The sequence below is a fragment of the Equus quagga genome, chromosome 7 (genome assembly GCF_021613505.1).
Source record: "Equus quagga isolate Etosha38 chromosome 7, UCLA_HA_Equagga_1.0, whole genome shotgun sequence".
Lineage (NCBI taxonomy): Eukaryota > Metazoa > Chordata > Mammalia > Perissodactyla > Equidae > Equus > Equus quagga.
The window spans coordinates 129433225-129447430 of record NC_060273.1 but is presented as its reverse complement, the minus strand read 5'-3'; the positions used below and the strand labels follow the sequence as shown (position 1 = coordinate 129447430).

Here is a 14206-nt window from a genome sequence, read left to right as displayed (position 1 = left end):
TCTTAAATATTTGTGAAAAAATAAGCCTTTTACTACATTACTACTAAAGTCAAACATGAGAAGAATGTTATATTATGCTATCATACAATTTTGAAAGAGAAATTGTCTCCCACAAAAAAACATTTGATTCACTTTCAGAATCACTGCATAGTTGCTAATAACTTAAATTTTGTTCAATATGACTCAAAATTTTCATAGTTTGGCATTTGCTTCTCAGGAAAAAAATCACTTAAAAATTTCTCTATTATATTTCTCTAAATATAAGATATATGGTACATTTCTCTATATATTAGTATTCACTATTAATTTCTCTATTATGAAATATTGGTCCCCACTTTTAATGGATTCATGCTAAGTAGCCCTTTTCAAGTATTAGTCTCAGTCTGCTGATATGCAAGAAAAGCCCCAGATAGTGCTTACGGACACATACTCAACTATACGGTCAGGTCTCTACACAGTTCACACGGAACCAATACACACCTGAGCGTTCCACACAACTACAATTCCATCATCACCAGCAGATGCAAATCTGGTTAGAGAAAAAAGGTCAAGAAAAACAATCACTTGGCATATTTAAGTAATCTAAGATTACTAAGAAATATCAGATCTTATTAATAGTATTTCCATTTACTAATATTAATGCAGACTAATTTCTTTAAGCTAATTTAATAAATATTTATGGAATACCTTCTAGGTTTTGTGCCAAGTATTGGTGATCCAAAGATAAATAAGACCATATACAGAGTTACAATGAATAAACTGCTGGAAATGTTTAGAATGAGGGGATCTATAAATGATCTTTAATGTATTTCCTTGCTTTAAAATTACATGATTAAGCCCTGACTTAAGTGACGTGAAACCAAGCTGAGGAACAGCGTCACTGACGGGAAGTGATAATCCAGGAGTAGAACCAAGGCATCGTGTCCTTGGGGAAGTTCATTATTTCCATTATTTTCTCTGTAAAGATATTTTAATTCTGCTGTTGAAAGCCAAGCTCTCTCCTTTGCTCCTCTTGGCTCTTTGGTCTTTCCACAAAAAGACTGTGTTCTTGGTTTGGAAGGTTTGGGGGTTTTTTGGAGGGTTTTTATTTTGTGTATTTTTTAGTGAAAATGCTTGAAATGCAGAGAGGTAAAGGAAAGCTTGTCTCACGGCATGAGAAAAGAGCTGTGATGAACTCAGTTATAGCTTCTCTCTCCTCTTAACCTCCCACTCACTGTACGTAAAGGAACAAGCATCTGCATTTTGTAGCAGAGAAAAAACCTACGACACAAACACTATCAAAAAATAATTTGTTGTACAGGATTATTCACCACAGGGACTGCATTATAATAAAATCAAGAAAGCACTGTTCTCCAGCAGCATCCCAGCACAGGGATGCACAGCGATCACACTGCAAGCATGTCAAGTAATCAGTTATTAAGAATGTAGTACCCAAGTCTGTAAATGATTCTTTAATGAATCAAAATCAATTTAAAGTTGTTCCCATATCACTTTCATTCACTTGAATTCAAGGTTTGCTTTTTTTGAATGGAAGAGAAATAAGTGGTATTATAGAGAGCCAGCTATGAACTGCATATAACTAGCCACTTGTAGTCAACAGCCATTAATGAGGATACTCCACTAGTAGCTGCGGCATCTGGAGGACTTGTACTTCCTTGAAAGTCTGACGGGGGTTCACAAAATCTGGGTATGCCTCGAATGTCTTCATTAACGTAAAGAGTGTCAGCCACAGATGCATCACTGGGGAAAAGTAGAGAACTGATACACTAGGACACAAAAATTACTTTGTTCCTGACAGGATGTGTTCTAATGAAGTTTACCCCTACATGAGATACATAAAATCTCACCACTTCAATCCTGTAGTACTTTCCTTAACGCTCCAAACTGAGCTTCAGTTTCAAATTTCTCACGCTCAGTTTCAAAATCCCACATGTAACTGTGGTCTTCGCTGGCTCGGACAACACCCACACTCAGCTCCCACTTTGAAACCCTCGGATTACACCTCCCACCGCAGGAGCTAAAAGATTATCCAGGAGATGAGACTTTGATGAAACACAGTCTGACAAAATGTGTTAATAAGTTTTTAATATAGAACTACATATCTTTTCAACAGAAAGGACCTTTAAAACTTGTTAGGTAACAAGCTAGAAATCAGAGTTGTTTAAAATCCAGGTCTAACATTTATTCTTTTTGCAAAATGAAATATTTCTGGAGATTAAAAAGAAAATCATTTTTAAATTAAAAATATCATTTATTATGCTTAGTTACATACATTTTCTGAATTGGAAGAGTAAACAATGCCTTGAGTATCAAAAGTAGTTGCCGGGCGTAAATCTTTAATAGCTACGTTTCTGGGCCTATTGATTTCTTTTTATTTGTATAGTGATAGTGGGGAGGGCAGGACTCAAGGTCTTAAGTTTTCTTTGGTATAAAACATCAATTTCTATTGATTCTTGAAACTCTTATAATTGCTTTTCTCCCTTTTAGAAGACTGCAGGTTTAAAATACAGACTTTTTTCTAACCCTGATTTTTAACTTCTCATTATTGTTTTATCATGTCTGAATCTCATGAGTTCACAATGAGAGATGATGGGACCATTGAGTTTAGAAATGAGATATAGAGCATTTCACCTCAAACTTTAATTCAATCAGTAGCGAACAAAAGTTAAATCTAAACAATGCTCAACAGTAATGCATGAAATCACAGCCAGTTTTTTATTACTCAGAGGTCAATTACGCACTTGGTGGATTATTAATGCCTTTCAATTCTCTTATATCTTCTATTGCTGCCCTGGTTTTTTTCTGTGATTTCAGTATTCATTACTACCTCCTCTAAATAGGAAACGTGAAGCTTTAAAATGCAAATCAGTATAGCTTTGCTACATATTAGCACCTCTCATAAAATAACTAACAAAGGATTGGGAGATCATTCACAAATTACAGTTATCCATTCTACTAGGGTGGATAACAGAAAACTAGCTGCACTCTATCAATTTACCCTAAACTAAATCAGTTTATCCTGATGTCAAGCACACACCGTAGCCATCTCCAAATCAGAAATGAAAATTCAACCCAAGAATTCCTAATAGTAAGATACACGGTAATTGCTTAAAAGAAGTAATGAAGTATAAAAAAGGAGTAATTAAAATGCCAATAAGGTTTAAGCTATTCAATGGAAGGAAGAACAGTGGCTATACTACCATAAAATTATATACATACAATAATTTTTTTAAACACTCAAAATTAATAGAATCCAAAGATTCAAGTCTAAAGATAAGGTTTTAGAAGAAATGCTTTTTTACTGATTAGCACAAAATGTATTTAGTGAGATTTCATACTAGGTGTTGGGGAAATGCTAAGATCAATTACATGTGGTTCTTTCCTCAAGACCTTAAAATTTAGTGATTGTTTAGCAATGTACCGTATTTCACCAAATCTAAGACATCATCAATTCCAAGACATTCTATTATGTACTATTGGGGGAAATGCTGCCAATTATAACTGAAAGACACCATCAATTACATGATGTATCCAAATTTTAGAGATGTAAAAATAGGCTTCTTAGAATCAATGAAGTATAGCAATTGCCATATTAATTGATCTTCATAATAGGGAGCTTTCTAGACCAACAAATCTCTGATTATCTCTGGCAGGTTCAAAGCACTAAAGAAATGCTTTTTCAATGACTAAAGGAACGAATAAGCAAACATTTAAGTGTCTCAAGGGCTTTGTAAAATAGATTTGTTAATAGTTAATAATAATTAATATTAATGTAACCTCACTTTTTCCTTTTATTATTAATGTATCAATGTCATAACAAAATAGAAATTCGAAAAATTAAAACCCAGAATCCCACCACACAAAAATTAATTTCTTTTATCTTTTCATATTCCTATCCCATTCCTATGCATAACCTTGAAGTCTTCTTAACTTGAAACCAAGTCTTTAAAAATACTTGTTGAGACTATACAATTGAATGACTAATAAAAACTATAAGCATGAAAAAAAGGTTAACAAGGTTTAGTGAAGACCTATAGCAGAGCTTCTAGAATGTTCCACCTTTTCCTCCCCTAATTATAAGAACTACATTTATTGTGAGAGTTGATGATTCACTCATGCATTAATCCAAGAAATATTTATTAAGCACTAACTATATATTAAGCACTAACTTTTATATTTATATGCTTGCTCTTGAGAGTAAAGATCAACAAGATCCTTCTTGCCCTTGAAGAGCTCAGTCTACATTACTAAGTGATGCTGGTGGGTCCAGATCTTGAACTCACTGAGAATTCTCACTTACACTCATTTCAATTTATAGAAATCACTCCCTTTAGACTACTTCCCTTTGAACATCTCAGAGAAAGTACTCTCATTCCTGTCAACTGTGAGCTGAAAGTACAGCAAAGTTTCACAAAGATATAAAACAAAATAGTTTCACAAGTAAGTGCTATGTCCATTACCTACGTGCTTATTTAATAGTTCTTACTCATGTGAATTTATTTCAATTAAGTCAAAGTTGCTACAGATTCAAATATAACCTTAGAGAACATAATAAAAATTAAGGCCCATAAACCTCCCTGTATTCAATATCTACATAACCAGAAAGCACTGGAAAAATAAAAATAGAACATTGTTCCGGCAACACAAAAAATCCCTAGGTTTACTAATTCCCACCTAATCCACAAGAACTTTCTAAAACACGGTGCAACTAAAATAGCATATATTTTTTACAATAAAGTAAAGTTGAATAATACAACACCAGAAACAGACAAAGTAGGAAAACAACAAATTTTTCATTTAGAATAGATGTTTACTTATCTCGTATGCTAGAACTACTTGAAGAAAATTAGAGAAGTAGGTAGATAGAGACTTTGAGAGAAACTGAAGGGAACCTCAAAGCATTCTCAGGAGTCATCGACGCTGACGTCACTGATTCTTTCAATGGAGCTACAGGAATAGTAAAATTATTTTTCCTTGATTAAGAAAAATGTATATATTAACACAACTCTAATATCTGAATACCTAAGGTCCTTTTTCAGCTCACAAACAGTATGAAGGTGGGAAGATTCCACAGCTCCCACGGTCATTTGCAAAGGTAGAAACGTTCAATAAATTCTCCCCTCCCCCAAATCACAAATAGAAAACTAAACTACTCACCAAGTTCACAAGTACTAGATACCAAAAAATCCCTGTGACTTCTATCAGGGGAAACCTCCAATCCCCTTCGCGCGAGTTTCCTTTCTGTGAAGGAACTTCTACTAGAGAGACATCCCTGGCCTCTCTGCCCGCTGATCTAAGAAGCGAGTTTGAGAGAACGAACTGAGCAGGCGCAGTTCAGACCCTCCTGGGTTTCCCCTGAGGATCTGTCTGTTCACAGAGAGCAAACATCTTGGTTTGCTCTTATTTTTGAGGTAAGCCTACAACTGAGTGGGAGGCTCGCAGGTGTCCAGCTGGGCCAGCAATTCAGTGAATAACTGTCCCTAACTCAGGGTGCAGGATCAGGAAACCCATTGTGGTCATATATTGAAGCCACATCCTTTAATCCAGCTTTTTGCCAGTTATCACTCTGTTAAGCTGACATGTTCATGTTCACCTGTGTGATTCCTGCATCTAATAATATCTAAGAAAGTTTTATTTTATATTGAAACGAAAATACCTTTTAAATTGGCATTTTTAGTTCCTCCATACCAACTATACATTATTTTTAAACTTTTCATTACAGAGAACTTAAATATATATAAAAGTGGAAACAGTGTAACAAAAATCCCCAGGTACTCATCATCTGTCCTCAATAATTATCAACTCATGGCCAACACTGTCTCATCCGCACCACACCCAGTGCCCCCTCCACAGATTATTTTGAGGCAAATTCCAGTCACTGTATTTCATCAGTATGTATCTCTTAGGACTCTTATATATCACAACTAAAGTTAATATTTAATTCCTTAATGTCCCCACGTACCTAGTCAGCGACCAAATTTCTCTGATGGTCTCACAATTCTTTTAAAGTTTATTAGAAGCAGGATCTAAATAAGGTTCATACGTTGGAACTGGTTGATACATCTCTAAAGTTTCTCTTATTCTGTTTCCTTCTCCATATATTTTTTCCCTTGCAATTACATGTTGGTCTTAAGAGCTCTCACAGTCTGAATTCTGCTAGCTACCTTCCTGTGTTGTCATTTAACATGCACCTCTGTCCCCTGTATTTCTGGTAAACTAATAGATCTAGAGACTTACTTGGATGCAAACTTGACTTTTTGATAAGACCGTCTCATAGGCAGTTTGTATACTCCACCAGGAAATATAATTCCCGGCAGTCTTCTTTTCGTGATGTTAACAGCCATTGATAACCACTGCCCAAATGTGTTATTCTATCAGAGATCGCAACATTACAATATTCCGATTCTACGACTCTTCCTAGCTTGAATTCTTCTATAAAGAGAAATTTCCTCTCATCAATTATTACTGATCCCAAGCTACAGTTTCTCTAGGAAAGGCAGCAGAGATCTTGACTTGCAGATACCCCTTCAAGAGAGAACCAGCCCCCCAGCCAAGGGGGACGTGACCGTCTGCCTCCAGCTGGTGATTTCAGGGTCCGTTTCAGCTTTCAAGCCAAAGTCGTACCATCTCAGCTGCCCCAGCCGCTGGGACTTAGGCAGGGTGGTGGAAGCCAGGGGCACGCTCCTGGATGACCCCAAGACCAGACAAGGCAGGGGAAAAGTCCTAGTTATTTCCGTTCATCGCAGGACTCCTCCACAGGGGGGTTCTTTCCCCAGAGCTCCCCAGGGCCTCACAGAGACTTGTCAGATCTGCGCCACAGTCTGCAGCAGCTCCCCGGGTCCAGTCCCGCTTCCTCCCTTTCCCCCTTATTGGCGTTTCTCTCTAATAAATCTTTTGCATGCTTAATTCCATTTTAGTGTCTGCTTCCCAGGGAACCCAGGGGTTAGGAGAATCTAAATCCTCTTGACTACAGATTTCTAGTCTCTGAATGTTAGTGAGAAATATTCTTAGCTTAAGAATATTTTCTTCAAGGTATAACACACTGTTTGTTGTTAGTGACTTATCGAACTGTACTGAGTTCGTTTAGTTTCCTGTGAATGTGCAGCTTCACCAGCCATCCTAGGGCACATTTTGTTCTCCAGTCTGGCATTTCATGGGTCACCTGATTCTTTTCCAGTCGTGATCACCATCCTACATAACCTTGTCTGTTTCCTGGAGGAGCAAGGAATGGTCAAACGAGCAACAGAGAAAACTATTCTTAAAATGTGTTATGAACTCAGTTTAGTTTAATGTGTCAAATGCTGGAGTATTACATGCAATTTTAGCACAGTCCATTTTTTGGAGGACTCTTGCTGAGGCTTACCCTTCTTTAGTGATCTCCCAATCAATATGACCCTCACTTCGTGTTCAAAAAATACTAAAGAAGAAAAGAAAAGGCAGCTGTCTGTTAGGTTATATAGGATTTATTTGGTATCTTCAAAAACCAATCTGAGAAAATTTTCCACTCACTGATTTTAGCTGAGCCACCAAGAAAACAAGAAAATCCCTCTGCCAAATTCTCAATAAAATGATATTATCTGAAGACTTGAAGCGTGAAACCTGGATTACAACAGCTGACCAAAACATCAGAATGTAACATCTACAAAAACTAAATAAAAACAAGAAAAGTATAACAATATAACATTTATTTTAAAACTGGAAAGGTATTTCTGTAATTTGACAATGTATAAATAATTTACATATGTAAAGGTAAAGATAATTCCAAACTTTTAAATTAAGAATGGAAAGGTTGAGCTCTTAATTCTATTCATAATAAAAATTTATAGTTTGTAGATTTTTCTATGTCTTTCTTACCAATAATGACTCTTTCAGTTACTTTTTTTAAGTACACTACAGAATCAAATTTTTTAAAACAAAACACAGATTGAAAGTTCTACAGGTCTGGGATTGACTGAAAAACTTCATACCCGACTGCATGTAAATTTTGACACAGTAATGACTTGAGTACATAAAATTAAACATGATTCATGTAGTAATATCTTCACTTTATTGCAAAAACCAAAAAGACTTTTTCATCTCTTCTAGACATTTAGACTCACTGTGGCAGACAGCAAACATGGCTGTAAATTATTCTCCCTCCCTACATACACCATCATTTACAATAGGACTTAGTTGTTCTCCATCAAGAGGCAGGGTTTATTTATCCACTTACTAAATGTGTGCCAGCTCCTGACTTGCTTTGGCCACTGAAACAGCAGCAAACATGATGCAAAGACTTGAAAAGAGTTTTACACTGGGGCTTGCCCTTTTGCTGGTATTAGAACTCTGCTACCACTATGTGAGCAAGCACTTGAGCAGCCACATGGAGAGACTCCCGTCATCCCAGCTGAGCCCCCTGTGAGCCAGCCAGCCCCAACCAATCTACCTGCTGACCACAGATGCGCAAGTCACCCTACCCATGATCAGCTGATCCTAGCACAGATGAAAACCTCACCTAGCTGAGCTTAGCCCAAACTGCCATGCTGCAAAATAGTGAGCTAAATAAACAGCGGTTGTTTTAAACCACTAAGTTTGAAGGGATATGTGACAGAGCAATAGACAACTGATATACTCATCTATAATGTTTTACTGTTTACAGAACATTTACTCTATCATTGAACAACTGAAGTGTACACGAGCACCACTGTGGGGAAAAAGTAATCCAGTACCAGCATTTGTACAATGATCATTATTCGACAAGATGGTCTTTTCTACAGATTTTTCTTCTAACTATGTAATAAGAATAGCTAAGAGGACATTTCAGAGGACAGATAGCAATGAACATGGAATCGTAACCGTTAATCTGTATAAAAATTTAAAGACCATATCCTGAGAGTATACTGTATATTTTTTATTTAACTTTCTTAGACAAAATGAGTTGAGAATTCACTAAGGCCCAAATATTAGTGATTATGGTCTAAAGAATTATTTCGGTCTTTTTTAACCTACCTAGCAACTTACTATGGTAAAATACGGTCCAACAAAACTTTAGATGTCCAAATATCCTATCTTTCCAGAAACGTTTAGTTTCAAAGATCTGACTGACTAAACAAATAAATAGAGTGTTTCTCAGGACATAGCAACAAGGAATATTACTAAAAACGCTAAAGATTGTTATCTATGGTTAACATACTATGATTTGGTTGGCTCACATCACAAGAGGAGAATAGTGTTGACAGGCTAGTAATAAATATAAGAGGCGAATCTTTTCAAGCAAAAGTTGAGGAGGATGTTGTTGTATAATAATCTGGTTAGACTTTGTCCATGGTGTCCAGAAGGGAGCTGGACCCCTCAGACCTCACCTGAGTCATCAACAAGATGACTCATGGTGGGCCCCTACACAACTTAAGGATGGGGGCTGGCCATGTGGAAAATACGAACCATGTCATTAAAGGGTTGAGGCTTTGAGCCTGGGCTATCAGCCTGACCTCCAAATCTGGGGCAGAAAGAGAAGGCCTGAAATTGAGTTCAGTCACAGAGCAAATGATTCAAACAATCATTACTATGTAATGAAACTCCAATAAAAACTCTAGACAGTCAGAGCTCCAGCGAGCACCCTCATTAGTGATACACTCTGATGTGCTTAAGGGTGAGCACCCCGAGGACAGGGAAGCTTTGCATGTGGGACCCTCCCAGACCTTGCCCTATGTGTCTCTTCATTTGGCTGGTCCTGATTGCATCCTTGATAAACAAACAAACAAAACCCTGTAATCATAAGTACAGTGCTTTCTTGAGTTCTGTCAGTCGTTCTAGCAAATTATCAAACCTGAGAGGATAGTGGGAATTTGTCGCCAGCTAGTCAGAAGTATGGGTGGCCTGGGGACCCTGGAAATTGCAGCTGGTGACTGAGGTGAGGGCAGTGCTGCGCAGGACTACGCCCTTAACCTGTAAAGTCTGACCTAACTCTAGGGAAGGGGGAAGGCCACTAAACAGCAAGGACATAAGAGACGCAGCGAGAAGACAAGGTGAATGGACAACAGAAGTGCAAGTCAGCATTAGGGACAGTCACCTATGAAGTCAAAAAGGGAGTGAAAAAGGACAGAATGAAAGGCAAGAGAAAAATTAGAGATGATAGAGGAAGAATTGATAGGGACAATGGCAGCGGGATTAGGGAGTCAGGACGACATGCAACATGTATACTTAATAGTCTGGGGAGTCACTCACTCATTTAACAACTACTAATTACCTGCTACATGTAAGGCACTGTGCCAGGTACTAAGGGTACTGTGCTGAGTAAGAAAACAGAGGCCCCATTCTCATGAAGTTTACATTCTAGAGGGGAAAATAAATATTAAATAGTTACACAATTAATTGTGTGACTGTTACTGTGATACATGCTACAAAGGAGAAGCATATAGTTGAATAAGAGCTTAATAAACAGATATACAGATCAGTAATAAGCTAAATCTACAGCCCTAAGACCTACACACTTCATTTGCAAATATATTAAACACAATATTTCACAAGGTAGCAAGGAAGTGGAGAATAGTGTTCATTTTAAAGGGGTTTCATCAATAAAAAAAAATTCAGAATAAATACTTACCTTACATTCCACTAAAAATAGCACATTCCTGGTAGGTACTTGATATTTAAACATTTCCCATATTTACTTCTCAAATTTAGGTCCACCTTAACACACGGTTATAACTTCTACCCCAATTTTCAAGTCATACACTCCCTCTAAACTAACAAGAACATTTCTGAGCACTCAAAAATAAACAAATAAATGCCCATCAAATCACTAGATAGGACATCCTAACTTTGGGGCAAAAAAGACTTGAGAAGATACTTCATCAAGAGGCAGAGGTCAATTTTTCCTAAATGTTACTAATGATCAGTTTTGAAATCTTTATAGAGGATGAGTTAATTTTGAAGTTGTTTTTCATATAAAATTCCCTAAAAACTCTTTCCGAACAGTAGTCAGCTGGACAAGCAGAGCTTCTTACCTGCAGTCATCTAACTGCACCAAAAACCGCACAATATCGCGATGAGCTCTCAGGACAAGCAGCTCAGTGTAGGGGTTCTGGGTTTGCTCTTCACCTATTGTCTGCAAAGGAGATTTCTTGAATTGGAAAAAAAAAGGTAAAAACAAGAGAGAGAGAGAGAGAGAGAGAAAGAGAGAAAATGAATTATGATAAAAGACCGTATTGGAATAAACTACATGGGATACATCTAAGAACACAAGATTTTAAAAGTTATAATTAGATCATGTTCTAATACTACGGATTATTCCCCCTAATATCAACTAACTGCCAATTTAACATAAAACATTTCTCCTACATGAATCCACACTATAAATTTTAGTATTTTCCCACATGATCTCACTCCTAAGTAGAAAATAAAAACGACAAACAAATACATAGCAACAGACACTGGATGGGCGGTTACCAGAGTGGGGAGGGCAAAAGGAGTGATTAGGCTCTCATGAGCGGTGAGGGAGTATAACCAGTTTTTGGGTGGTGAACATGATATAATCTACACAGAATTCAAAATATATTATGATGTACATCTGAAAGCTATATAATGTTATAATCCAATGTTACTGTAAAAAAAAAACCACCACCAACAACAAAAATTTTAGTATTTTCAAGTCACAGTAAATTTACAAAAAAGGTAAATTTTATTTTACAGAAATTATACCTCAGTAAACCTGCCCTAAAAAATTCATGGGCCAATTCAATTCCTTATTTTAGAATGGGTGTCTCTCAATTAGAACTTGGCAGAAACAAAACCACAGGTCAAATACAATACAGACCAAAAGAGTGCCGAGCTCATTACAGACACTCAATACAGGTTTGTTGAATGAATAAAGGAAGGAACGAAACCATTTAGTCAATGAATTCAACTTTGAACAATAATATTGATGAAGATAACTGCTGGCATTTACAGAGTACCAGGTAGCAGCCCACAAACCAGCCACTGTGCAAAGCACCTATGGCATAAAACTCACCAACAGTTCTGAAGGTAGGTCTTAACTAACCCCATGTCTGTAGTCAAACCCAGCACTGTTTCATGATAAAACCTTTGTTCTTAACCTCTAAACTGCAGTTTCTCAAACTTGACACTCCTCACATTTTGGACCAGACCATTCTCTGTCGTGGAGGGCTGTCACGTGCACTGTAGGATGTTCACCAGCATCCCTGGCTTCCACACACTAGATGCCAACAGAAATCCACCCCACCAACCCCCAAACCGTGACACTCAAAAATGTCTCCAGACATTGCCCAACATCCCTTAAAGGGCATAATCATTCCAGAAAAGAGACAGGGCTTAAACTAGAAGCCTGGATACAAAGTGCCTGCATAAATCAGGAAAAATCACTGGTTCTGATAGTGTACAAAGTGTAACAGCAGTTATACAACTGAAGGACTTTTCCATGAAGAAATGTACAACTGCCTGTTTTCCAAAACACTGAGCCCCAAAGCAGTACTTTTTTGTTCATCCCATCTCCCTTCTAGCAGCAGCTCTGATGAGAAAAGCAAAAGTGAGCAACCTGAAAATTGTACACCACTTCCCCCAAAAGAAAGCCTGCCAGGCCCGGCTGAGTCAGTTAATGAAACGCTAGGACCGGCAAATAACCGGCTTAATGCAGAGCTGTCATATGTATCATTTACGGACAACTCAACTTTCCACAATTCTTCTATAACCTTTAGGGTTTCAGTCTATCTGAAATAAACCTAATTCGAAATAAAAAATACCTTTTCTAAAAAAAAATAGACAATAAGCCTCAACTGCAAAGATATGAGGAAGTTAAAACTGAGAAGTAAGGGTGCTTACTCACAGCGATCCAAGTTTTTTATTTTTAACAATCAAAACAAGTATTTCCTATGAGAAATAAAAGGGAATTCAACACAAACTCTACTGCTGGGTGGCGTACAAATTAAATTCCAGACCCCAACACTTTTAAGCCTCCAAAATTATTTTATTCGCAACATTTCAAATGTGAATCTCATTACAGCCTATTCAATTATTCAGGCCCGTGAAGAAAGCGGTAACCATGGAACCAAAAATAGCAGTTAATTAGAAAATCATTTTCTTGACTTTGAAGGCAATTATTAATTTTTTTAAATAATTCTATCTTTTTAGTTCTTGGATAAATAATCAAATTAATTTTATATTCCCTGAGCAAGCAACAGCTGATGTTGGGAAGCGACACCAATTCAAATAAGCCAAAAGTGGAAAGCTGCCGGCCACTCGATTGTCTCCAGCGAGTCAGAAACTTCACTGAAACGAGGCTGGGTCAAGAGGCGAGAGGAGCAGCGAGCGTCCCCGTGCGCGGTGACCACGCAGCTTCGGCTCCCTCCCTCCCGAGCCCGGGACCTCACCCTCAGCGGCCCGAGCGCCCCGGGGCCGGGGGCTGCGCGGAGAGGCCCCGCCCGCCCGGGGGCTGCGGTGCCGAGCGGGAGCCCGGCGGGGCGCGCAGGGTCCGCCCGGGCTTTACCTCGGCCAGTCCCTGCGGCTCTCGGCCTCCCCCGATCAGCCATCGCAACATCCGGGCAGCGGCGGCGGCGCAGGCCCCAGGCCCCAGGCCGCCCGACCTCCGCGCCGGGTCAGCCCCCTCCTGCCTCCGGGGCAGCGGCGCAACAGAGATGCTGATGCTGGCCGCCCCAGGTTTGCCCACGGAAGAGGGAAGGTTTTTGTCCCCAAAGGGCTTGCCGTACCGAGCCACAGAGGCTCGGGGTATCCGCCCCGGGAGCAGCCGCCGAAAGCTAGTGAGCACGCGCGGGGGCGTCGCCCGCTCGGCGCGGAGCGTGGGTAGCTCGAGCGGCCCCTGGTGGACGCGCCTGGCGCAGCACGTGGAGCTTGGCGGGCAAACAGGTACCAAGAATAGTCCCCTCCCTCTGACATGGTATTTGCATCCTTCGCTTGGCTGGGGGAGCAGGAAACCTCCGCTGGCTTTCCTAAAGAGCTGGCGGGAGGTGTGCTTCCGTAGACTTCTGCATTCCGACTAATCCAGTGGCACGTGCGTACACCAGAATGAATCCGGCCAACATTTACTGTGTGCTGTAGCACCAAATACTGTGCTGAGGCTTTACGTTCATCCAACTGAAGCTCTGAAAGATTCGGTTGGTCTAAGACTGACAGCTAGGAAGTGGCTACACTGAGATTGGAACCCTATCTCCAAGCTCCAAAACTAGTGCTTTTGACTGTATGCCACACTGTCTAA

General features: G+C 39.0%; 1 protein-coding gene across 2 annotated transcripts in view; it reads right to left on the bottom strand.

Moving 5' to 3' along the window:
• WDR41 (WD repeat domain 41) overlaps positions 1-13748 on the bottom strand; it is a 53757-nt gene extending 40009 nt beyond the window's left edge. For both annotated transcript variants that reach the window (XR_006889337.1, XM_046666117.1), the window contains exons 1-3: positions 13481-13748; positions 10986-11101; positions 481-529 (exon numbers count right to left, since the gene is read on the bottom strand). Coding sequence is in view for 1 of the 2 variants with exons in the window: in XM_046666117.1 (XP_046522073.1) it covers positions 481-529; positions 10986-11101; positions 13481-13531 (216 nt within the window). In the remaining variant the exon portion in view is untranslated. The remainder of the gene's footprint in view (positions 1-480; positions 530-10985; positions 11102-13480) is intronic.
• Positions 13749-14206: the final 458 nt, after the last annotated feature.